A 24,989-nucleotide genomic window follows, 5' to 3' on the forward strand; every position below is an offset into this window, starting at 1 on the left:
TTATGAAGTGTCTCTGCTGCAGTCTTTGGGCTTTCCCCCTGCCCCCTCTGTGGGTACGTACTGTTTTCAGTCTGGGGAAGACATGCCATGTTATTACTTTTTTGTTGTTTATTTTCTCACAGCTGAACAAATATAAAAGGCCACAAGGTGAATTGCAGTCTCAGGATTAATGAAATTGACTCAGCAAACCACATATCCTCTGGTTTTGCTGACAGGTCACATGACATTTTAAGCCATGCAGTAATGTCAATATATTCTTTTGTCTTTTTAAAGGAGTATTTAAATTATTCCACCTTCTAATAGATATATCTGACAGCTTTTTCTTAAGGTGTAAGTAATAGCACAATTGGGTTATGAAGGTCAAGAATGAAAACGTGCTTTGTTGTTATAAGCATGTTGATGAGTTCTTCTATAAAAACTATTTTCAAAGGAAAGAGTCGATAACTCAGATTGTGGAAAATAACTGGGTGGATTCTGATTAAGTGGAAAACGTGCACCTCAGTCTAGTTTACATTTCATTTGTTATTGCTGAAAACCAGACACAATAACAATCAGAGGTCACAAGCGGCAAAGTGTTACATGTTACTTGGAGTTTCTGGTGGACATTAAAAAATGCTCTTTTGGAATAATACATTTTGTGAAAAAGAAAAACACAGTTTCAACAATGTTCTTATCAAGATGTGTGGAAAGAGGCACCGAATGCAACGGGAAACAGTCTGACAAGGGCAAAAAATGAGGACAGGACTATTTTTATATTCTGCGGACTGATGAGCGACATGACACGAGGCACAAAAAAGACAGGTGGAAGTAATAAATGCTACGAGACAGGAAGACTTAAACATGATACAGACAGAGTGGAAGACAGAAGGAACAAGCCCAGTGATGAGAAGGAGAAACAATACCAGCAAAATAATAAGATCAAAACAGGGACCAGAAACTCTGTAAAGTGTAAAGTAAAAAAGTAAAACTCAAAAGCTTTAACAAAAAAAAAACAACTTTTACATTATTTTATACTTTTAAATACATCAACTTTAAATACAGCAAATATCCTATTAACCAAATGTATTTAAGACTAGCTGTGCTTTAGAACGATGCTAATGGGGTGCCTCCCTAATACATAAACAAACATATTATTTCAAAAATTACAGTTTTATCTTTAGTCTTCTGACTGATAAAGGAGAGGTAGAGTTTACTGGACACATATTAAATAAACAAATCAACAGAATAAACAGTTTAAGAAATTACCGTTTTAGCTGATTTTAAACAGAATTTATGCGTGTGTGTGTGTGTGTGTTAAACTAAAAAGGCTCTAATTTTCACTTCTACATATTGCAATGCTAAAAAATCTTAGAGCTCTAGACTAAATGTTTATTTGTATTCATAATGGATGGTGGGTGCTGTCACTTTGTTCCTGCTCAGGCTCCTCGAAAGCTGCTGTCTTTCTCTGAGCTCTCACCTTCATGCTCTAGCGTCTGGCCCTTCTCCACCTCCTCCCCTGATACTTATACATCTGACTCCCCTTCTACAATTTTGAGTACAATCCTTTCTGTCTCACTCAGCATTCTGCTTCCTGAAGTATGGGCGTAGGTTGAAAACGGGACTCCTGCTGTTTATAGTACTATTTCAGTACTAAGTTGATGTTAATCTCATATTTAAGATAGAAGAACATTTTTAGCAACACAAAGATAATATCTGCAAAGACATGAGTTAATCTCCTTTGTTGCTATAAAAAGTGGAAGCTGCAATGCCGGTCACTTTGAAGAAAGTCAGTGTTGTATGTTGGTCAAATCACTGCAAACAAAAAGCTCAGGCTGTCTTCTTGACAGCTCAGGAGGACACATATAGATTGCATACATTTTTTTTGAGAAAGAGGTCTCAGACTCCTGTTTCTCACAGAGGAGACTGAAAACTATGTTCAGATGCAGCCTAGCAGGAACCCACCACTTACAGTAATCTGATTTAATTAGCTGAAAGGGAGCAGCCTGTGTGTCTCCAAGTGTCACAGTAAGTATTAAATTACTGTGATATTACTTACCATGATCCTGACAACATATATTAGGATCCTCGCACTGGATTATGTATTGTTTTGCAAAACCCAATGTGTTTGTGTGAATGTGGCCTACCCATGTAAAATTTACACTTGATTCATGTAAGACCCAGCAGGCAAAAATCCTGTTTGAGAAGTAAAGTCACACCACTGAGTTTTAGTGATGAAAGTAGCTTCCTATATTAACTACCACGCTTTAAAATTAAGACCAGGTAAGAATATAAAGTGAGGGGTTTGTACTTGCGTGTGCAACTTAGTGGTTAAGAGGTGGGGTTTCCTTGACATTTAAATAGCAATGAACAACTGTTTTTGTATCCTCTGTTAGACAGATCTCTTAGGAGAACTTTCTAGACTCTTGGCACAGAGCACAAGGACTGAGCTGTATTTATTTTTAACAAGTGGACAGCTTGATTGATCCACTTTCATTTGGAGATTATAAAGTAAAAGAAAAGACTGCTGGTAAGACACATAATTACTACTCTTTTAAAAAATGACAGTTTTAAAAAGAAATTGAAGGTATTCACAGCAGTGGCATAGCACTTTTTAGTGTTTAAAAAAATGTTTAAAAAATATCTTGAGATGTATAACTGATGCTATCAATTTTATTTTAATGCAGGGGCACATGAGATGAGACATGAGAGTTTTTCTCGCTCTACACTGCCTAACAATTCAAATCAACCTCACTGTAAAAGTGACAAACTAAGCCTATAAACCTGAGAGGTCACCATTTCCAAAGTTTAGTGTGATCTGCAGGTCATTTAAGCTAGTTGATGAAAATGCATCAATCATCTATAGTGCATATCGATTTAAATACACTATATCATGGATACTAGACTTTTTTAAGCAAAAACTTACGTATAGTTAATATTTTTTAGTTTGCATTTATTAAGCTCTTGTTTAAACAAAAGGAAGCAAAATAACCTTTCCATTCCACTTCCGAGTGCTGCAGTTCATCCATTCAGGTTAGGGTGATAATCAGATCTAAATCAGGAGCAAAACACTAGATTTTAATCTAAGATTCGCTTTTATCAGTGAAACTTCCTTCAGGGCAGAACTCGAAGAACAGGCTAACTTGATATTAGTTCACGAGGAGGGGGGTAGGTTTTACTGCTATGTACATTTACCCTCAAATTCAAGCCATATGAAGCTGTGATCATGGTGAAATATTTTTATTCTGTAAAGTAATGTGAAATGATGGGAACACTGTTGGGAAGATAAACGGGAAAACGCGGATAAAATACGTCTTTCAATAACTGAACACCCCCCTACTCAGGAAGTAAATGCAATGAACTGTTGTTGCTCAACTCACCACTCCTGCCATGGTCTGGGAGAATTGATTAATTAGTAGTCATCGATATGCATAGAAAAAAGTGAGGTTATTCCTCACATGGCAGGGCAGTGGAAAATAACTTACCCGACGATTACATGAATGGAATAAACTTAACTTCTCGGCTTCAGCGGAACAGGTTAGAATGGACACGAAGAAGACAGCCGTTAGCTAACTTAGCACGGTAGTCCGTTTCAATGAAACTTTGAGCTAACGGCGAGGTAACGTTCGGTAATGTATTTATATAAAGTATATATATGTGTGTATATATATATTTTAACATTACATGTTTACCAGTAGCCTATTTAGCTAGCTTCCCACAACTATTTTCAAAGTAAGTAAAAGTAGTTTTAATTTCCTTCCTGAAGAATAGAGGAAGTTTTTTTGTATGACTTTATTTGGTATTATTTGAAAATACAAATGAGTAATGAGGTAATAATGTAGTAATAGCTCACAGAAACCTTCGTGAGCAAAGCAAGCGAGCTTTGCTTGCGAACGATTTCCATATCTATATATCTAAATATATAGATAATAGATTATAAATAGATTTGAACTATTTCGTTTAGGTTTTGGCTGAATTTAACAAAACTGCTTTGTCTTTTACAGACAAAGAGGGGTGAAGGGTGAGCTGTAACCATGGAGGCTGCATTTCACCCTTTCTTCACCACAACTGGCCAGCTGCCCTGGTTGCTTCTGACTGTGTTTACATCGTGGACAGCCTTTTGTTCTGCAGAAATAAAGCAGACAAGAAGGCCATTATATACCCAGAAGCCAGTTCTTCTTGCCTGGAATGCCCCAACACAGGAGTGTGAACCACGACATAGAGTAACCTTATCTTTGAGCCAGTTTGACATTGTAGCGACCCCCAATGAGGGCTTTGTGGGGCAAAACCTTACAATCTTCTATAAGGAACGTCTTGGGTTGTATCCCTATTATAAGCATGATGGCAGTGCGGTGAATGGAGGCCTTCCACAGCTTGTCAGCCTCACTGAGCACTCAAAAAAGATGCCCGAAGGCCTTAAAAAATACATAAAAGTGCCAGGGGCAAAAGGTTTGGCTGTTATTGACTGGGAGGAGTGGCGTCCTATATGGGTCAGAAATTGGGATGCTAAACTTATCTATCGAAATAAATCCTATGCAATGATAGCCAAAAAGAACCCTACATGGACCTCAAAACAAGTGGAGAAAGTTGCAGAACAAGAATTTGAGCTATCGGCTCAAAGATTCATGCAGGAGACTTTGAAACTGGCCAAGAATATGAGGCCCAATCAGCTGTGGGGCTTCTACCTGTTTCCAGATTGTTACAACCATGACTACAACAAGAATGGTCTGCAAAACTACACAGGCCACTGTCCTTCAGTGGAGGTGGACCGCAATAATCATCTCAACTGGTTGTGGATGGAATGTACAGCACTTTTCCCGTCAGTATACATGGAACCTGTGCTACGCTCAACGAGCCAAGGGCGCCTTTTTGTCCGGAACAGGGTGAAGGAGGCAATGCGCCTGGCATCTGTTGGGGATGGATTAGCACGTCCTGTTTATGTTTACACCCGACCTACCTATATCAGTCAAACGACTCTCCTAACTGAGGTTAGTTGGCTAGAACAGCATTTTATACAAGACGATTACACTTTGATCAATACAAGTGTGATTTAATTTAGATCATCATTATTATTATTATATTTACATTATGCAACAACACACAAGCAAACAAAGCCAACATTAGCCTAAATTTGATGAACATAAATATACTTTTTAAAAAATAAAACTATACCATCTGTTTCTGACGGAGACACACCAATTTGTTGTCCTTCACCACAATCATCTTCAGGTTCTCAATTTTAATTCTTTGGTGGAGTTATTATAAAATTAAATCAGTATTTATAGTCACTTACACCTTCCATATACAGGTGTTAGGAAATCTCATTCAACTGGCAACTAGACATTAGTACTGGATATAAAATGTGTGTATATTTGACTGTCCTACTAAAACACAGGTTACTGTATGATTTCACTGAACAGCCCTGAACTGTTTTTGTTTTTAGACAGATTTGGTCTCCACAATTGGTGAGAGTGTTGCACTTGGAGCTGCAGGTGTAATCTTCTGGGGCGACACCTCTCATGCAAGCAGCAGTGTAAGAACAGTATTTTCTATGCTTCTTTGATGCTGAACTGCTTGGTGATTAGTGGCAAGTCAAGTTAACGTTTCTTTTTTGTCTTCCAGGCCAACTGCTCAACCCTAAATGATTATCTTAAGGGACCGCTGGGTCGGTACCTGCTCAATGTGTCCACAGCAGCAGAGCACTGCAGTCATGTGCTATGTAATTTCAGCGGCCGCTGTTTTCGCAGAATATTGGACAGCGATATATATCTGCATCTCAGCCCTTCAACACACAAGATAACTAGTCAGAGTGGCCAGTTCAAGGTTACAGGAATGCTCAGCCAAACTGAGAAGACTTTTTTCCACAAGCACTTCCAGTGCCAGTGCTACAGTGGGTACAGGGGTGATGACTGTACTTTGAAAGAAAAAGAGCCCAATAGAGCCTCCTCTGTATTAGGGACTTGGCCTCTTTGCCTTTTACTTCCGCTCGGACTCCTTACTCTTCTACATTGAGGAAACAGAGACTAACTATTTACTGTTTCAGCGAGCCTAGAAGTGGACAGTTTAGACTTTTATGCATAAATATGGAAATTATATTGATGCATTGACAATACCAAGTAATCTGAGACCTCCCCAAGCTGTTTTTGTCCTGGCATGCAGACCGATGGAACATAAATATCTGTGGGTAGCAAGTTGCAGCAACAACTTGCTGTCAGTCTGCCCCAGGGCAGCTGTAGCTTGCATCCACCAGTGTGTGAACATGAGAGTGAATGAATAGTGGAATTGTAAAGCACTTTGGGTGCCTAGAAAAGCGCTATATAAATGCAATCCATCATTATAACAATGGGCTGAAATGAATGTCCTACCACCAAGATTACCTTGTAGAAAATCATGCCTAAAATCAGTCTTTTCTCAAAGTAATCACCAGATAAATGGATGTTGAGTAGCTTTACAGGACCTTAGTGTAAATGTTTTACTGTCTCCATAGTGAAGAGAAGCCAAAGATATCTATTTTTGAAAGCTTTTTTTATGATTGGTTTAACATCAGAACAACAACACATGGCTTAAAGTAGAAAAAGTGGATAAAAGGGAACAGACGCACACATATTTACAGGTTATTGGTGCCTCATGGCAAAACAGACACTACATTACAATAGTATTATATAGTATGAATATCAAGCTCTTAAGTGTCTTATTAATGAAATACAAGCCAGTCTTAAATCTCTTTTGTATTTTTTTGCTTAGAGAAACATCAAGGATGGACCTGCTTGTTTTCAGTTCAATATTGTGCCTTAACAGGGCTGAAACCAGCTCTCTTTTGCAGTTGCAGTCTTTATGTCCTTGCTTTATATTGATATAAACTCCATCATGGCTAACAATTTTATTATAACCGAACAGTGCAGAGCAAATACATACACGTTACAAGGTATCCATCAACTTAAATGGATATCACTGTGAAAACAGGTCATAAAACATTAGGAAATATATCAGACTGGCAATTTAAACACAACTTGACACTATAACTGACTGTAGTTTACACATTTGCCCAACAAGCCAAATAGCCCCCAGTTTGATCCTGGGAAGACAAAACGGATCGCTTTAGCGTTTCATCAGGAAGGGCATCCGGTATAAAAAATCTACCAAGTCAAACGTGGAGCTAACGGCTGTGGCGACCCCTGAAAGCAGGGAGCAGCTAAAAGTTCAATATAACTGATTATAGCTGATTTCAGCTTGTGTCTGATGTACTGGAATAGGCTATATGTTCGCTCCATTCATAACCAAATGTATAGGATTGCTTTGAAATTGTTTGCAACTGTCTAACTGAATATTAGCCGACTGAAAAAAAATGTTGTGTCAAGGATCTTGCCGGTGATACTGTGTGAACAGCAATTACTGTAGGTACAAGTTCAGAATTGTTTGTTCCCAATATAGCTGAGCAGTTGCATGTTTTATACAGTAGGTACTAGTTTCAGTAGCTAAAATGAGTTATGAAAGAAGCCAGCAGGTGGTTTTTCACAAACACGGTAGTCTCAGAATTGCACAGCTGGTGTTGAATCGTGATGTTATATGTACTTATATTGCATAGGTCTTCAAGTTCTGCACTTTACTTTCATGCAGAGTTGGACTGGGTGTCATTACATGTCGTGAGGGACAAAACTGAGTGAATACTGTCAGTGCATGACAGTGCTATAGTGGCTTTTCGCGTGTAATGTGTCACATTGGAAATACTCTGTTTCACTGTGAATCTTGCTGAAAAGCAAAGGGTTGCCTCGATGGTTGTTATCTCTCTCCATCAGCTTTCATCTTATTTTTTTAAGAAGTATCCAAAAAAATTTAAGTCTTTTTTTTTTTTAAATAATAAACATGATATTCTTCTACAGCAAATGTTTCTCAACATATTATTTCAAATAGTATGCAAAAAGCACAAAAATAAAGATCTTGCACGGTAAAACTTGACTAGAACGAGAACAAGAAGAACGTTTTTAACTATTTAAAGCAGATTTTGTGATTCTGTGATCAGTAATTATGTTCAATATTAAGATATAAATAATGTAACTGAAATGTACTGGTTATTGTTTCAAAGCAAATTAACAAAATCAAAGTGTTCTGTATTTAAAAATTTCATATTTGTCTTTTGCATTAGAGAATTACATTATTAAAATGTCTTTATATATGATTTCTTTGTCTGTTATTTCCTTACTCTTAGCAGAAAGGAGGTTCTGCTTTGTCAGGGAGATTCTGAGCGCAAAGTCATATGAAAAAGAGCTTTTAGAGCTACCTTTAGCAGCAGTCACTTGAAGTAAGCATTTTCTGTGTTCTGTGTGACTTTAACAGTTTGTCACATCATTGAGGAATTTTGGGAAACTTTTCTTTACATGGTTGCTTCAGTTCATACCTTCATTTACAGGCAGCACTCTTAAGGTCTCACAACAGCATTTAAATTAGATTGAGGTTCATGGTTGACTCAATGTTTGGATTAATACGGTTTATTATAGTCAGGTCCTGTGGCACCAAAACAAACCCAAATCAACACCCCTCCACCACTGTGCTTTAATTCATATAAGAACACAAGTGAATTCTTAGTATGGAATATTTTTTAACAGAAATGACAAGTTCTGGTTGTGCATGAAATACCTTTTTTTAGGACAGCCTATCACAATTGACTTGCGGTTCAAGTACATAAAAAATGTCATAAAGATTTAAAGAGTTAAGTTTGATGTGAGATAGTACTAAAAGTATGGTCTTGAGTTTGGGGGTGTCCAGGTAGACATTTGAATTAGATTTCAGAGAAATGACTTTGGTTTATGGCTTCATCTTTTTCTTTTTTCAATTTTATAATGCTATTTTTTTTTTCTATTTTATTTTTTTTGCTATGTTTTTATCCTGTTTTATTTTTACTTTAATTATCTTGAGATGTTTTACCTTATAACATCATCCTAATATATTATAGTCAGTATTTATTTTATTTTTTTACTTATTTAATATTAAAAAAATATTATTGTAAAAATTTTACTTGAGATATTTTTTTTGTCATATTGTGTTTTATTTTATTGGAAAAAATACTGTACTTATATGCCAGTCTATCTTGTTATAGGTTGTAGGTTTTATACAGCGTCTGGGATAAATGGCGTGTACTGCATTTTACTTTAGAGCTTAACATTCTTTTGAGCGCTCAGTTACACTTTACATTTATTATTATTTTGTTTTATTTAATTTTTATTTCTGCAAGCTTTGTTAGGTTCATTTTCTAAAAGTAAACCAAGTATCCAAAACCTTTAAAAAACAAAAATAATTCACATCTTCGCTTTCGGGAAAGAAACTTTCAACGGGAAGTGCCGTTGAGATTAGTGTTGTGTGCAGCTCTTAAAGTGCTCCGACGAGAAAAAGTCGGTTTAAAATCGTGGTAGATTTAATTTATATCGGACAAAAATTCTTTAGAATGCGTTTGCGCTACTGTCTTTCTCGTCTGTTGGTTAATATCTCGTCTACTTTGAGTTTATCGGCAACCACTCGTTCATTGACCGGGTAATTGGTTTTACTTTGTTAGAAGAATAAAGATGTGCATCTGTGTTTAAGTACAATTTCTCCTCTCACTTTGAAAAGCTAAATTAGCCATCCAAACGAGCAGCGAACCGAAGCCTTTCAGCAACATTTCCCATCACTGGCAACCAGCAACGCCGAGGACGATGACGATAGAGAAGAAAGCCTCGCCCCTCCGCCACTGAACGTGTTTAATTACCTCCTCTGTGTCGGTATGTTGCTGCATAATGCAGGTCGCCTCCCGCTGCGTCCCATTGTGCGGGTTTAGCTAGTACCGGAGCAATACAATTAGCTGGTGCTAGCTGTCATTTTCATTTGGCTCGATTATATTGGTCGTCTTACTGTTTTGCACTGCAGCACCAAACAATTGGAGTCACTAATCCTGGCTGTATCTAGGTTTGTTTGTTCATTCTGTTACCTTGCAAATCCACCCGTCCCCAAACATTTTTGTCCAATTGACATTTATTAAGCACCTTTAGAGTGAACAGTGTCTCATGCGGGGTGTGCAAGGATTATTCATTTGCAGTCTGTCTCAGCTTGCATTTAGATGATTGTTTCCAAAGGATCTCACCTTCAATCTTTTAAGGAAAACCAATTCACTTCTAAATGTTAATGTCCACCTAATTAAGTGAAGAACTGCCAAGCAACAAACACTTTTTTGGTAGCTTTACATTAAAAATGTTACCAGTCAGTTCTATTTATTATATGTGAAGATGAAAATCAGCTGTGTTTATCAGCAATGTGACAGTAAATACTTTAACAATACAGGTGAAGTTTGCAATTTGTAACCACATATTGTGCAGGTAAAACCACAGGTCTGGGTACTAGTCCTTTCATCCATTTATACAGTGCCAGACGAATAGCACTATTGTGTGAACCGGAATAATATGAAGGGCTTTCAAACAATTTACTGTTTACCGCTTTCTCTAGATCTTTCATCTTGAGGAAATGAATTTCTTGCGCAATCGTCTCGTTGTTCTGGGCCTGGTATTGTTGGCCACGTTACTGCTCTACCTTCTGCTGCCATCCATTCGCCAGGGCAGCATGGAGCCATCCCTGGAAGCTCAAAAAATGGGGCTAATGGCCACCCCTCCTCTTCCACTTCCAACTATCAATGTGTCTATTCGCACCGGACAGCTGCCTGGAGACCCCCCGCTGTTCTTCCGAGAAGCTTTACCAGTGGATGGAGCTGGACGGCAGATACTGCCAAGGTGAGCTTATCTGAGGACATAGCATGCATTCCAGTTTTAATTAATATCAAACCAATTTACAAAATTAGTTAATAAACCAGATGGCGATGGTGATTATCACAGGATTGGTTTGTGTCTGCTCTAAAATCCCGGTTAACACAGTTATGTGTTTGTGCAGGCTGCAAATTGTCTTATTGCATGGTCAGGCCTTCACATCCAAAACCTGGGAAGAACTTGGTACCATGGCCCTGCTGGCAACTAATGGATATCAGGCCTTGGCGATGGACCTACCAGGTAGAACTTAAGTTGAATCAAACGTCACAAGCACTAAGAATTTGATATACCTTTATTTGATATACCTTTATTAGTCCCACAAGGGGAAATTTCATGTGTCACTAGTGATGATCATCTTGCTTATTACAAGTATTTGCTATCGGACACAGTATATTAGTTACAAAATAATTACTTAAGTTTAATTATACAGTAAAACAATAAAACAAAGTTTGCACACTATTGGCCGTTCCTCAGTTATATGAAAACAAAATTATATTCACAATGAGAATTGAGTCAGTAAGTTTTATTAATGTATTGAGTTTATGAGATGAGTCGACTGACAGCATACATTTAAAGTAAAAAGTAGGCTACAGCAGTTTTCTCATGCACATTTTTGTAGTTATTCAATAGTGCAGTTGGTTTAGCAAGCTCTGGTTTCATGAGTTAATAGCGCACTCTTGTGGTTAAAAATATTTTTACCTGCATTGTATGATCGCAGACCTTGAAGCTCACTTCAGTCTAGTTTATCATACTTATGCTAGCCGATATATGAGCACTGATGTATGATTACGTATGTTATATGGATTGTTGGTACTCACTTTGTGATTAAGTACAGCATCCTTTCGGAAAAGGGCTTAAATGTGGGTTGATGTAAGCAGGACAAGCCTTACTTGAAATTTGATGTTTGCATGTAGTTTCCAACTCTGCTCCAAATCAAGGTGAACTGAGAAGCGGTCTGAGCAACCAGATTAACTAGAAACACCTAAAACGACAAAAGGGAATGCTGGAAAACACTTTAAAATCCCACTCTGCACACATTCCTAAATGATTGCTTTGTTTACAATGGACATGTATTAAAGCTGATTCAGATTTTTGCGTTTAGAAGTTCTCTCGGAAAACTGCTGTGGAAACTCTTTAGTTTGAAAACATTATATCACTGAGTGAGTTATTTCATACGAGAAGTGAGGAAGAGCACAAATGTAAATGAAGGAGGCTAACCTGGAGGTTTATTTATTTTTGTAACCAGTTATCTTGTAAAGTGTTTTAGATGTGGTTTGAAAAAGAAAAGACCTAACCCCTGATACAAACCAGACTTTAATATATACATGTATACCTGACACCATGAGGAAAAGTAAAGAAAAACTTGAGCTTGTTGGTTCGGTGAACCACCAGCACACCTCACTCCAACAGGCTCTCCTGCACACAGTCCTCAATAATAAACTACTCTACAATACCGAACATTACGGCTAACGTCTCAGTTTTCCCATTTCAGTCCAGCTAGCCAGCAATGAATAACCGGTTATTGCTTAAGAGACAGAGTGAATGACAACAGTATATCTTTTATTTTTTTATTTTTTTTTGTGTATTTTATTATTAACATAAAACTCATTTATCAGCCAGGGGCAGCACAAAAGGGATTCCTTAGACTACGTTTTAGTTTTTTTCCCCTTGTTTTCCACCTTGTTATCAGTTCTCTCACTAGTTAGCGGACACAAACTAATGTCAGTCGATTAGCAATAACCAACCAACCCAGTGATGTCACATTCTGTACTCTCACAAGATGGTGCTACGCATGCTCGAAGAATTACTCGAAGAATAACTTTAAATACTTAAAAAAAAAATTCAGCTTAAACCTGTGAGAGTTTCTTGCACTAGGTGTAAATTAACTTTAATATATGTAGCGTAGTGTTGTAGTGTTATCTATTTAAGTTTATTTAAATTATATCCCCCTTCTTTTATATATATTTTAAGGATATGGAAAATCACCAGACTCGGAGTCTCTGAAGACTGACCAAAGTCGAGTGGATCTCCTTTCAAGGTTCATGGAGTCTTTGGGGGTGAGGGCAGCTGTGCTTTTGAGCCCATCGATGAGTGGACATTACTCCCTCCCCTTTCTCATGAAGAACAGTGCTCAGCTACACGGTTTTATCCCTATAGCACCAGTTGGGACCCGGAGTTACTCTGCACAGCAGTACCAAAATATTCAGGTGAGAGAGGCATAAATAATGATGCGATCTCTGAATACAATGACTATAAATACTTACTGTATTATAGACGCGCACCAGATAAGAAGTTAGCTCCGGGGCGTCGGGCTAGCGATTTTTTTTATATATATATATATATATATATATATACATATACATATATATATACATATACATATATATATATATATATATATATGTGTTGTAGGATGGGTGTCTTCCTCTTTGACTTCTTAGTCCTGTGTCCTTTTCAGACTCCCACTCTGATTGTGTTTGGAGCACAGGACACAAATCTGGGTGCCCAGTCCCACAAGAACCTCATACAACTCCCAAATCACTTCGTGCTGAAGCTGGAAGGAGCGCGCCATGCCTGCTATATTGACAAAACCAGAGAATTTCACCAAGGATTGATTGAATTCCTCAGCAAACTGAAATGAGTGGCAGAATACCTGGGCTAGGATGGAATAGTCATTTTTTCTTTGAATGTAGTGACCTGGAAGTATAATAGGAGCTGATTGAAATCTCTACATACTAAAGAAAGTGCTTCAGTGCTTCCTTTTTTAACTCCTTTAGCATAGGATACACTGGACCATGCTTTGTGAAAGGGCAGTAGGTAAAGCCAACCCACAGTTCAAAGCGACACACCATCCAATTTTTCATGAAAATATAACTGAAAAATCATGCAGGTAAATGGTTCCATTTCAATCCAGCTCCAGTAGGTTCCATGTTATGCCATAACCTGCTGATATGTTTTAAACCATCAGTGACAGGCTATGATAAACCTACAGGCGACGTATGAACTCTAGGCTGCTGTAACTAAATTAGCTTTTATGTTGTTTCTCTCTGTAAAGAATTTAGATTTATTTAAAAAATATATATGAAGAAAGACATGAACTATATTAAAAATGATGATCAAAGTAAATCTAAGGTTTAGCCTTTAGGATTATCATTATCCAATTTTAGTGTAGGCACAGGAAGCCTACATGAAACATTAAAGTTTCACAGCAGGTGCTCGTCAGCAGCATCTGCTGTAACATTATTGATTAGTCTAACGTAAACGCAGTCGAGCCCTCCCCCACATCTTTCTTTTACTTCATGGCTTTTTCCACTGAAGTCAAGAAATAGTGATTAGGAAAAGACAGGAAGATGTTTTTTTCGGCCAATCAGTGGTTGACTGTAGTGACGTAAATCAGCAGAATTCTTATTTCTTGTAGAGAAAAAAAAACTTTGACAAGGGAATAGCTGTTATAGGGGATGAGGTGGGGTGTCCGCCGTGGACAGGTCAACACTCTGTGGTTTGGAAAATAGTGTTTAAAATTTTACATTTAACAATGTAGTATTTCAGATGTCACAAATGCATTATTTTTCAGTTCCTTTGCCGCCTAAAAATACAAGAGTAATTCAGCTTATCTTGTTAAAAAAACAAAAAAACAGAGACTTGTATAGTGGTGAGTTTTGATTCTTGTTTTTCTCATCGCCTGTTGCATGTAAAAAATATTTAATGTGGTTTGAGTGACTGTTACCATTTTTGTGGGTGACATGTAGGTTACTGTAAATAAGCAAATGTTGCTTCCACCTGTATTTGAAAGCTTCTGTTAGTTTCACATTTAACAAACAGCATTTCTATAAATATCTGGTAACCATTCTGGCTCCCATTAAACACAAGCTGTGCTAAACAAAAGCAAACACACTTGATGCTCAAAGTAATGGAGTTTAAAAAACAGTAAAAGAAAGTGTTAACAATGTAAAAATAATTTAAAAACCAACTCTTGTATTATATAATATTGAAGTTGTATGTAATATATTTTCAATGAGTTTGGACAATCATGGAAAAAGGAAAATACGTGCACTGCTTAAAATAAAGGCAAAAAAATCTGTGCTTTGTGTATTTCATTCAGCATGCTGCCATGTTAAGAAGGAACAAACCTTAAGCTTAACCTTGATGTATTTATATGACTTTCTTTGTAGAAGTTTTCTGTATATAATTTGTGACTTGTATATATTTTTTGTACTTTTTTTTTTATCCAGGCCCCAAATTAAAATAAAATTAATGAACGAAAGGGAGGCAGGTGGAATGGTGAAGTCGCATAGATCTCACAGGTAGTGTAGGTGAATGAGCTGCAAGAAATACCTCTGGTTAGTTGGTCATTCAAAGTAATGGACAGTGCAAAAGAGGGGTGAAATAGAGAGTGCAGGCAGGGTGGAGTGGGTGGAGATGAGCAACAAAAAAATAGATGCAAGAGAAGATTTACAAGATGGTAGTGAGACCTGTTATGATGTATGATTTGGAGACTGATACTGACAAAAAGACAGGAGGTCGAGCTGGTGGTGGCAGACCAGGATGGAGACGATTAAATGAGTAACTGTCTGGTAGCTCACCAATCAGCCTGCTTTCACAATTTAAGTTCTAGTTTCAACTTGAGTTTCTGGTCCTTTCTGGCATGTTGAGAGTGACATCTGATTTAAAAGCAGGGAGCAAAAGATACTGAGCAGGATATCAGTCAGCAGTGAAACAATGCCATTTATTTAAGGAACAAAATTATTCATGTGTGTACATGCACAGACTGCATGTGCACATAAATCCACATATGTATATGCCAACTGAAGTGTCTGGTATTAAATTTGTATTTTAATTTTAAAAATGTAATACATACATTCAAAGCATACAAGATATAAAACAATGCAAAGGAAATTATATGGGAAGAAACCTCTCAATAAGTAAATTAGTAAAATAAATAAATTTACTTAAATCAAGCCTTTATATCAGAGAAAGCTCATGAGTGCTTTGGAGATAAACGTTGAGATGGTTTGGACATGTGCAGAGGAGGGATAGTGGGTAAACTGGACATAAGATTATGAAGATGGAGCTGCCAGGCGGGAGAAAAAAGGGAAGACCATGGAGATGATCCATGCATGCAGTGAAGGAGGACATACAGGGCTGATGTGACAGAGGAGGATGCTCGAACTTGGGCGGGATGGAAGAATATGATCGGCTGTAGCGACCCCTAAAGGGAAAAGAATGGTAATAGTAAATGGCCTGTATTTGTATAGCGCTTTTATTTAGTCACTATGGACCCCAAAGCGCTTTACACTACATTCAGTCATCCACCCATTCACACACTGGTGATGACAAGCTACATTGTAGCCACAGCCACCCTGGGGCGCACTGACAGAGGCGAGGCTGCCGGACACTGGCACCACCGGGCCCTCTGACCACCACCAGTAGGCAACGGGTGAAGTGTCTTGCCCAAGGACGCCGGGGCTCGAACCTGGCGTTCGGAAGGTCTTGCAACCTTCCGATTACAAGACGAACTGCCAACTCTTGAGCCACGATCGGAAAACCTGAAAGCGTGTCAGTACGGGGCGATAGCATTAAAATGTGTCTTTCAAATGTGTGAAACAGAAAGGCAGAAAATGCAAATTCATTGTAGTTACCACAGCTAGTAGACTTTTATTTTGAAGGGCAGGAAGCCAGCAGCATGTCAGCTGATACACAGTAACACACACGCCACACACTGTCACAAACCTGGTTACCTGGGTCGTAGGAGCTTGCGTGGCTGGAGAGGGTGAGTAATAACAAGTAATAATAAGTATTAAAATAAGGTGGAGTAAATAACACTGCGCTATTTGCTGTCCTGTAATCTCCGCTGCTGGAGCCTGTGCCAAAAGACAGGGACAATAAGTCAACTCGCTTGAGGCTAGCTAGCTTTTATCAGGACCCGAGCTGAGGTGTTTTAAGCAGGTAAGGTCATGGCAGCGGTAAAAGGGAGACAGTGATAAACGGATTTAGCGTCATGTCTATGCCAGATAAAGAACAGATATTTGCCACATGAACCTGGCGTGTTATCACTGTGACATGCCGTGTGTTGCCTCCTATGTCCTCAGGCAGAGGATAAGTCGAACCATGCTGCCTGACAAAGACGGTCCAGGTGTTGGAGGCGGACAGAGCTTTCCTGAGGGTGAAGACCCCTCCGTGTCTCTTTTTAGAGACTACCTCCGGCTCAGAACTGTGCACCCAGAGCCCGACTATGGTGAGAGACTTGTATTACATGAGCTCAGTTCGTGACCTTTAGCGATATGGCGCAATTGAATTTTGGGATGCAGTTGTCTTTAATAGACCCCAAACCGCTGCTTGACTAATGATCTTTTTCATGTCTTGTTTCTCTGTGGTTTTCCTTTAAGATTATGTTCGACAAATGCTGTTTCTTTATATAGTATAATAATAAATGTATTGTAAACAGTATCTGTGCTTCCTTTGAGAAACTGTAACATGGATTTTTTCGTATCAGTGGCATCATTGTCTTTCTTCAAAGAGAAAAAGTAATCAAAGTTCACTTCTTATCTGTGTCAGTTAAACATTAAATGCTCACAGTTATGCATGTAACAGATGTTCTTAAACGCTGAGCTGTTATGTAAAGTTTTCAGTTCAGTGGTTACACCTTGTGCTGAGTCTCAGGAGTAGAAAAAATAAAAGCAACAGCCATGAGGCAAAAAACATGTGACCCTGGGGATGGATCATTTTCCAAACAACTATTTGGAGGCATTACGACCCTGTTTACGGTTGTGAAATGCGTCCCGTGCAGTTAGATCCTTGTTGGAAATATATTTCGCCCTGTTTAACAGCAACCATGTTAAACAGGGTTTGTGTTCCAGTTGCTCTGAGAGAGTGTGACTGGCTAGCTAGACTGCTTTTCACATGCACATCTAAGAGTGGCTGAAAATGCAATGATGACAGGAGAAGGCTTGTCAAAGTCCAGCAGCAGGAGCTGTGACTGAGAATTTTCACTCAATTATTAATGCTTGAGTGCGATGTCTTGTTGTTTGTTTATTCTTTCATAGATGCTGCTCTTAGGTTCCTTGACAGAATAGCGGAGGAGCTTGAGCTACCCTTGAAGAAGATCGAGGTGTGTGACATTGATGGCTACGTTCAGAGAGCAGTTGTTTACATGATACAGTGGACATAACATTAATAATAAAAAGATCCTTTTCCTGTCCCTGCTCCTTTTAGGTTTTTCCAGGTAGAGTCATATCCATCATGACATGGGAGGGAACGAATCCCACCTTGAAGTCCATCTTGCTGAATTCCCACACAGATGTTGTACCTGTTTATCAGGTATGACATCGGTCTCACTGTATGGCGCTACAATCCTGTTATCACCTGTAACAGACCTGAAAAAAACAGATTTGATATCAATCTTTTCTCCAGGAACATTGGAAGTACGATGCTTTCAGTGCTTTCAAAGATGCAGAGGGCAACATTTATGCCCGTGGATCACAGGACATGAAATGTGTAACTATACAGTGGGTATAACCTGCCTTGATAACTTGCTTTATTAAACAGGATTTGTGCTCTAGTGTTGTTGTGATGCTCTCTTGTATTTATGTTTCTATGAGAAACACCCGATTTAACACCCGCTCACTCAGCCTGCATACTGTCAGTTCACACTCTCGTCCTTGTTCCTGTCATATATCTGCTGCGTTCACTTTGTTCTGTGTAGGTACATCCAGGCAGTCAGGAGGCTGAAGGCGAGGGGATGGAAACCGACACGCACTCTCCATCTCATGTTTGTTCCTGGTAAGATTTTAATATGCCTCTCCATTCTGTTTTTAAATTGTTTGTAATGTCTTTACATATTGTTAATACAGGCTCATGGGTATTTTTACTTACTGTGACTGATTACTCCTTAATTAGTAATGCTAGGACAGTAAAAACACATACAGTGTGTGACTGATACCATCCTCATTCTCCTGTTGTTGTTAACTGCTTATGATGCAGCTTCAGTAATTCTTTAACAGGGATAAAGACTGATCACAAACTGTAGTCTTGTACTCATTAAACACAAAGGAGATGAGTTTTACCTTTGGTCAGCCAAACACATGTGCTCAATCTAAGATTAACTCTGACCTGTCACTCTGCCAGAGACACCTCAAGATATCATAAAAACAGGAAATGCATATTAAGTGGACTCTTATTAGGGGGTCTGTTAACAGTGTAGATGGGTAGGAAAACACACAGTGTGTTAAACATTATCTCCTAGGTTGTGGAGATGTAAACTTTAACAGCAGGACTTTGTCTATTCACATTTATCCAGTACAGACATGTTAAATATGTGCGTACAAGTACGCTTTGTTTCCTGCATCTGTTTGTACATGTTGTACGGTATTTATTGTCTGCTTTCCACACAAAGGCTTTGATTCAAGTCTGAATAAATTAAACTGAAACAGCACCCCTTTCAGCAACATTTCTGCACTGTGCCAGCGTGGAGCGGAGGCACTGGCTCCTGGGAGTTTACATTGTTGCCAGCATTGCTCCTCCCAGCTTCGTCCCGAGCAGATGTCTAATCAGCCATAATCATTGAATCCAAGTAATAAGGATGAAGTTTGTTCTCCGAGTCTTGTTAGGTTGTAGTCACTTATTTATTTACTTATTTTTTTAGATGAGGAAGTTGGAGGCTACAAGGGGATGGAGACATTTGTGAAGCAGCCAGAGTTTCACAAGTTAAACATCGGCTTTGCCCTTGATGAAGGTAAAAAAAATAAAGAGATACAGTTAAAGATAAAGCAGCCTTTGTATTCTTTTTCAAAAGTAAATGAATCAAAATCAAAATATTGAACATGCCAAAGTGTATGAGTGAGTTAAAAATACTTGTTATTTATTTAGTTTGAATTATTTCCACAGAAAATCCTTTTACTTTTGAAACAAGATAAAACTGCAGGTATCCATAACAAGAGCACCTAGTAAAACTAAGCTAATGAAGGGAAGAGACTAACAATAAAAACCTACACATTTAAATTTGAGAATTGATCATGCTGTAGTGAAATAAAAGGATTTAGAGAATGTCTTTGTTGTTGGCGGTCTTTACTAGCCTTTCCCTTATTTTCTTTCTTTTTCAAACATTTGATTTTATCTTTTCTCTTTGATGTCATATAGAAGAGTGGTTTAATCCTGAAACCCACTACATTATTTTTAATAAGTTTTTTTTTAATGGGGGAAGATTATAATTCAAATGTATAAATTATAAATCAAATTTGGCATTTACTTATTTTTCTTTCACATATATTAGTAATTTTCTGTCCATATTCTTTTATGTTATACTCTGTGTTCAGACCTTCCCTTATCTTCCCGAACTGATTCAGCCTCAACCTTACACACTTTCTGGAGAAAGGAGAAGTGTTACTCTGGGAGGTTTGGAAGTGTTTATATGGGTGTTTTTTCTTTGTGATCAGCACTAACTGGGCTTCCTGTTTTTCTCTCTCTTAGGATGGGTGAGACCATTAAGTCGGGATTGTAACTTCGTTGTGTTGTTGTGTGATTTTACTTTTTAATTGGTGTCAGTAACATCAGTTCAAAAAGTTCTGAACTTCTTGACTTTTTCACTGAGACCTTTAAAAAAATGAGTAAATGCAGGTCTGAAAATTTCAGGTTATATATGTAAATTGCTTTTTTTTTTTTTTTTTACATTATTCATGCCAAAGATAAAAACAAACTTGCCTGCATGGCTGAGTTTATAACAGAGCCAGTGTTTGGTTTGATCAGACGTAAACACAATAAGAGAGAATGCAACAGCAAGCTGATTAACAGCGACTGCTAGATAGAAAAGTGGCCAGCCAGTGATGCTGGCTGACAAATGTGCTTCAAATGATTGTTAATTCCCTTTGTTATAAAACCACAGTAATTAAAAAAAATAGACACAGTTTACAAAGTAAAAAAAATGTAATAGTTTTTAATCTCTTTTTTTTTTCATGATAATCTAGAAAGTTTTAGGTTTCAATACAGATAAGAACACTTCCTGAAATATTTTTCGACTAAAAATAGTGAAGATGTTAGACTTTTGCCTCATATGCCTTCATAAATGTCTTCACTGGGTTTAAATTTGACATCCAAATATCAAGAGATTCCAGTGTTTGGTTATGTCTGCTCAGAAATGGGAGTCAGTACATCTTGAACTGGAGTTTCCATGTTCTTGTGCATGAGGTTAGATTCATTGTGATACTAAATTAACTAGTGACTTGCAAGTGTCAATATGAGAGTGCATGATTTTCTGTCTCTGGGGGTGTACCCTGCCTCTTGCCCTGTGGCAGCTGGGATGGGCTTCCGTTCCCATCCTTGTTCCTGAATTGGATGAGTGGAGAAAAATGGATGGATCAAAGTGTATTTGAGTTTTTTCTGCATACTCTGCAGGTTTGGCCAATCCCACTGATGCGTTCACTGTGTTTTATGGGGAAAGGAACCCCTGGTGTAAGTACAAAATACACAGAAATTGAAACCTCAACTTAAATTAGTTTTGAATTACTGGTTAGATGATAAAACGTGTCTTGAATCAAGCAGGATTACCTCTGCTTTCAGGGATTACTGTCCATTGCCCAGGCAGTCCAGGTCATGGGTCTCGGTTTGTGGAGAATACAGCAGCTGAGAAGCTGGTACTTATCTGTACAATGTTACTGGTTAATAAAGCGGTTGAAAACAGGACTAAAGGAAAGTGTCAGTAACAACACTTATCTTTTCACTTTCTTATAGCGCCATGTCATGAACTCCTTCCTGGACTTCAGAGAGAAGGAAAAACACAGGTGAGGAAATTTACACTTTGGTAGTGTAAGCAGGTCCTAGATTTCCTCTATAATAGATCTCTTTGGAGTTAGTTTGAGGTGATAGGTTATCCCAAAACCTGCTCACAAAAGTGTGTAAATCAATTTCAATTGTACAGACGATGGGTTAATTTGCTTGTAGGTCTATTTGCAGCTAATTTGTCCCATAGCAGCATGCTTTAATGAACTGTGTAGACATTAAGAACTTCTAATTTATCTTTACATGTCATAAATGTGAGTAGCCTATATTTATTTATTTAAAAACTTTTTTCTGTTTTTTTTTTTCACACAGTATTCAGGACATTAGATAAATATTTACACTTTTGGATGCCTAGAAATGTATGACATAATTGGGTTGTGGAAATTCAATTGCTCAGTCTCTCATGAACGATTCAACATAACTAAAGGAAAATATTTTAAAAAGGTGTCTTCTGGCACATTACCTCTAAATTCACTGTAACCATTAAAAAACTACAGAAATGGAAGCAATAATGTATTAATTGTCAAATACTGCTCATCAGTTGTCTTTGTGTCCCATAGATAATTGGGAAGAGACCATTAAATAAAATATAAACTTTTATAAAATGCAGTTGTGTTTGATTCAAAGTTGCATTTTGGTCTGTTTTGCATTATTACCTTCTCTCTCCTCAGGCTAAATACCAGTGAGTGTTTTACACTTGGTGACGTCACCACAGTAAATATGACTATGGTCAAAGGGGGCGTGGCCTACAATGTCATCCCGGCTGAAATGGACGTCAGCTTTGACCTAAGAATACCACCTACAGTAAATCTACAGGTGCGTAAGTGGTTTATGTGGTGGTGGTCAGAGGGCCCGGTGGCGCCTGTGTCCGGCAGCCTCGCCTCTGTCAGTGCGCCCCAGGGCAGCTGTGGCTACAATGTAGCTTGCCATCGCCAGTGTGTGAATGTGTGTGTGAATGGGTGAATGACTGAATGTAGTGTAAAGCGCTTTGGGGTCCTATGGACTAGAAAAGCGCTATACAAATGCAGGCCATTTACCATTTACCATTTATGTGTTTGTGTAACTCCTTCGTACAATTATGCACATGGCTGCAAGTGTCATAGTACTCCACATTGACTTTTAAATTACCACTGTACCAGGAGTTTGAGAGACAGATCAAGCAGTGGTGTAAGGAAGCAGGAGAAGATGTCACCTATGATTTTGCTCAGGTCAGTGTGCTTGCTCTCAACTCTAAGACTGCTGTTGGTTTGTTCTGATGGTCAGATGGTCTAAATCAGCTGGTATCTGTTGTAGAAACACATGAACCAGAATATCACATCCACAGATGAGAGTGATCCATGGTGGAATGCCTTCAGTGCTTCCTGCAAAGAAATGTGAGTGGACTAAATCCTTTTTCAAACCTGGAATACATAACGCTGCTGTTTTCACGAGTCTGTGAAAGTGACGACATTTAGCCACAATTCTACTCTGATTTGCATCTGTCACATTAAGATGCCATCAGATTACTACATCACTATTTAACAATATAAACCTGAGGCTACAACCCCACACCCCAACACAAATGACGGCACACATCTGTAAGATCTTTGTCTTAGTAGAATACAAAGCTGACTGCACAAAGCAAAGATGAAAACCAGTACAAAAAAGCGACCGCTGCTGACATGCAGTGCTTATACTATGGTGGGCTAAGGGCTGCAGCAGTGTTTGAGTGATTTTATCTCCACAAGGGTCCAACATTTATTGTGGGCTGTTAAAGTATTGTATTTTGTATTTTTATTGTCTCAGTATATTTATGTTAAGTCTTCTTTTCTCCATGTGAGGGAGTATTGCTTTAATTTTGTTATGCTTGCATAATGACAATAAAGAGTCTTGAATCGTCATTGTAACCAGATGATCAGTGTTTTTTACTTCCCCGTGTCAGTGTTTTGGCTGATAGGTGTGCAGTGTTGTGTAGTGGTCACAGCTTAAACCTTTGTTTTGGCTTCATCTGCAGCTGCTAACTCTGGTGATTCTTCAAATAGTATGTGTTCATCTTACTGTTGAACAATTAATAATTTAAGATTTTAAATAAAAATGATCTGCTGTATTAGTTTATGGCAAAACTGAATTTTATATCCTTGTAATCTGCTTACATAACTTTTTTTTTTCTTTTCTTCTTCTTTTTTTTTTTTAAATATCCGCTCTATGAGTCTTCACACATTAGCTGCAAATGTTCACACAACTCTCACAATTTGCTCCTTGTGCTTGGAAAGGTTTGTCACAGATACTTGTGGAGCTGTGAAACACTAGAATTTTCTTTTTCATTTAATATGTTATTCAGGGAGATTTACATATATATGAGTTTTTACTTATGCTTTGCAAGCATTTCCAATATAGGCAGTGACACTTTTTGCACACGTTTAAAAACATCTTATCCATATAGTTTCAGCTAAAAACAGGAGCATACTGTGTAATCAACAGCCACGTCTCATATGATCATCTCCACTCTAGGAATATGACTTTGAAGAAGGAGATCTTTCCTGCTGCCACAGATAGCCGTTTCATCCGTGCGGTGAGTTTAAGAACTGACTTGAGTTTGTAAATAGAGGAAATTTTCTTCTGAGAGTCATTTGAGGTTTTTCTTTTATTGACATTACTGGGAGAAATCAGTTCTTGTGTTTTAAATAATGTTTGTTTAATGATCTAGGTGGGCATCCCTGCGATTGGCTTTTCTCCAATGAACCGGACGCCGATCCTGCTGCATGATCACAACGAGTATCTGAACGAGCAAGTCTTCCTGAAAGGCATCAGCGTGTACGAGAGGATCATCCCGGCTCTTGCCAGCGTTGCTGCCCTTCCCAATGAGGCTTAGACATAATTTAATCCTTTCTAAAACATATTTACCAGATTATCTGACTATTTAACTTGAGGAATTATCAAAGATTACCAAAGAGTATATCATTAAACGGAGCACTGAGCCTTTGGTACTGTTTATCTTTTTGATTCTCAGGATGAAGTCACACTAAGCTTTGCTTTACTCAGCACAGCAGCAAGTCTTAGCATCCTTTATGTTAGCGTTGAGATTGAGTGTACCTTTTTTTTGAAGGATTAATGCCTGTTGTGTAAATCAGTTCATTTAAAGAACTCAAGTGAAAGCTGAAGAGGCTTTTGATTGCCAGTTTCTAATTAAACCAAATCTAAAATTTTAGATGACAGAAAATTTTAATTAACCAAAAGTCAAACTGAATAAATGTATTTCTTCACTACTGTCACTGTCCTGTTTTCTGCTACACAAACAGGAGAGACATGCCTGATGCCACGTTAACACTCGGTTTAATTAGACCTATTAATTAGAGGCAGAATTGCTGTTGTTTTATGAAAGAACACTTCTGATTGCCTTTGGGGGAGGCATTTAATCTCCAAACATCTGGTTAAAGGTCCAGCAATAACACTTAAAATAATCACATCAATAAAACACTG

The 24,989-nt window shown here is 38.0% G+C and overlaps 3 protein-coding genes across 7 annotated transcripts; all 3 read left to right on the forward strand.

Annotated features, from left to right (window-relative positions):
* Window positions 1-2,404: 2,404 nt before the first annotated feature.
* Window positions 2,405-7,824, forward strand: hyal2b (hyaluronidase 2b). Of its 4 annotated transcripts, none has more exons than XM_085456834.1 (4): window positions 2,405-2,506; window positions 3,981-4,964; window positions 5,420-5,509; window positions 5,599-7,824. In XM_085456834.1, the coding sequence occupies exons 2-4, from the start codon at window positions 4,011-4,013 to the stop codon at window positions 5,986-5,988; spliced, it is 1,434 nt and encodes a 477-aa protein (XP_085312960.1). In that variant the 5' UTR covers window positions 2,405-2,506; window positions 3,981-4,010; the 3' UTR covers window positions 5,989-7,824. The 4 variants fall into 4 exon arrangements, with proteins under 4 accessions (XP_085312960.1, XP_085312957.1, XP_085312958.1 ...); XM_085456831.1 differs by lacking the exon at window positions 2,405-2,506 and adding an exon at window positions 3,341-3,605; XM_085456832.1 differs by lacking the exon at window positions 2,405-2,506 and adding an exon at window positions 3,341-3,595.
* Window positions 7,825-9,330: 1,506 nt separating this feature from the next.
* abhd14a (abhydrolase domain containing 14A) lies at window positions 9,331-14,843 on the forward strand. Of its 2 annotated transcripts, none has more exons than XM_085456835.1 (5): window positions 9,331-9,728; window positions 10,447-10,727; window positions 10,885-11,000; window positions 12,732-12,967; window positions 13,219-14,843. In XM_085456835.1, exons 2-5 carry the CDS (start codon window positions 10,465-10,467, stop codon window positions 13,399-13,401), a joined length of 798 nt encoding a protein of 265 aa, XP_085312961.1. In that variant the 5' UTR covers window positions 9,331-9,728; window positions 10,447-10,464; the 3' UTR covers window positions 13,402-14,843. The 2 variants fall into 2 exon arrangements, with proteins under 2 accessions (XP_085312961.1, XP_085312962.1); XM_085456836.1 differs by lacking the exon at window positions 9,331-9,728 and adding an exon at window positions 9,760-9,912.
* A 1,628-nt stretch (window positions 14,844-16,471) lies between these two features.
* Window positions 16,472-24,776, forward strand: LOC146709733 (aminoacylase-1A-like). Its single transcript, XM_085456839.1, has 15 exons — window positions 16,472-16,530; window positions 16,850-16,995; window positions 17,804-17,868; window positions 17,973-18,077; window positions 18,171-18,265; window positions 18,463-18,539; window positions 19,402-19,491; window positions 21,147-21,203; window positions 21,312-21,385; window positions 21,483-21,532; window positions 22,202-22,346; window positions 22,670-22,738; window positions 22,824-22,903; window positions 24,021-24,081; window positions 24,217-24,776. Exons 2-15 carry the CDS (start codon window positions 16,869-16,871, stop codon window positions 24,379-24,381), a joined length of 1,260 nt encoding a protein of 419 aa, XP_085312965.1. The 5' UTR covers window positions 16,472-16,530; window positions 16,850-16,868; the 3' UTR covers window positions 24,382-24,776.
* The last annotated feature ends 213 nt before the right edge of the window (window positions 24,777-24,989 follow it).

This window comes from Copadichromis virginalis, linkage group LG5 (genome assembly GCF_057382275.1).
Source record: "Copadichromis virginalis isolate Kocher_CV1m ecotype Utaka linkage group LG5, C_Virginalis_male_GT1.1, whole genome shotgun sequence".
In the NCBI taxonomy this organism is placed as follows: Eukaryota; Metazoa; Chordata; class Actinopteri; order Cichliformes; family Cichlidae; genus Copadichromis; species Copadichromis virginalis.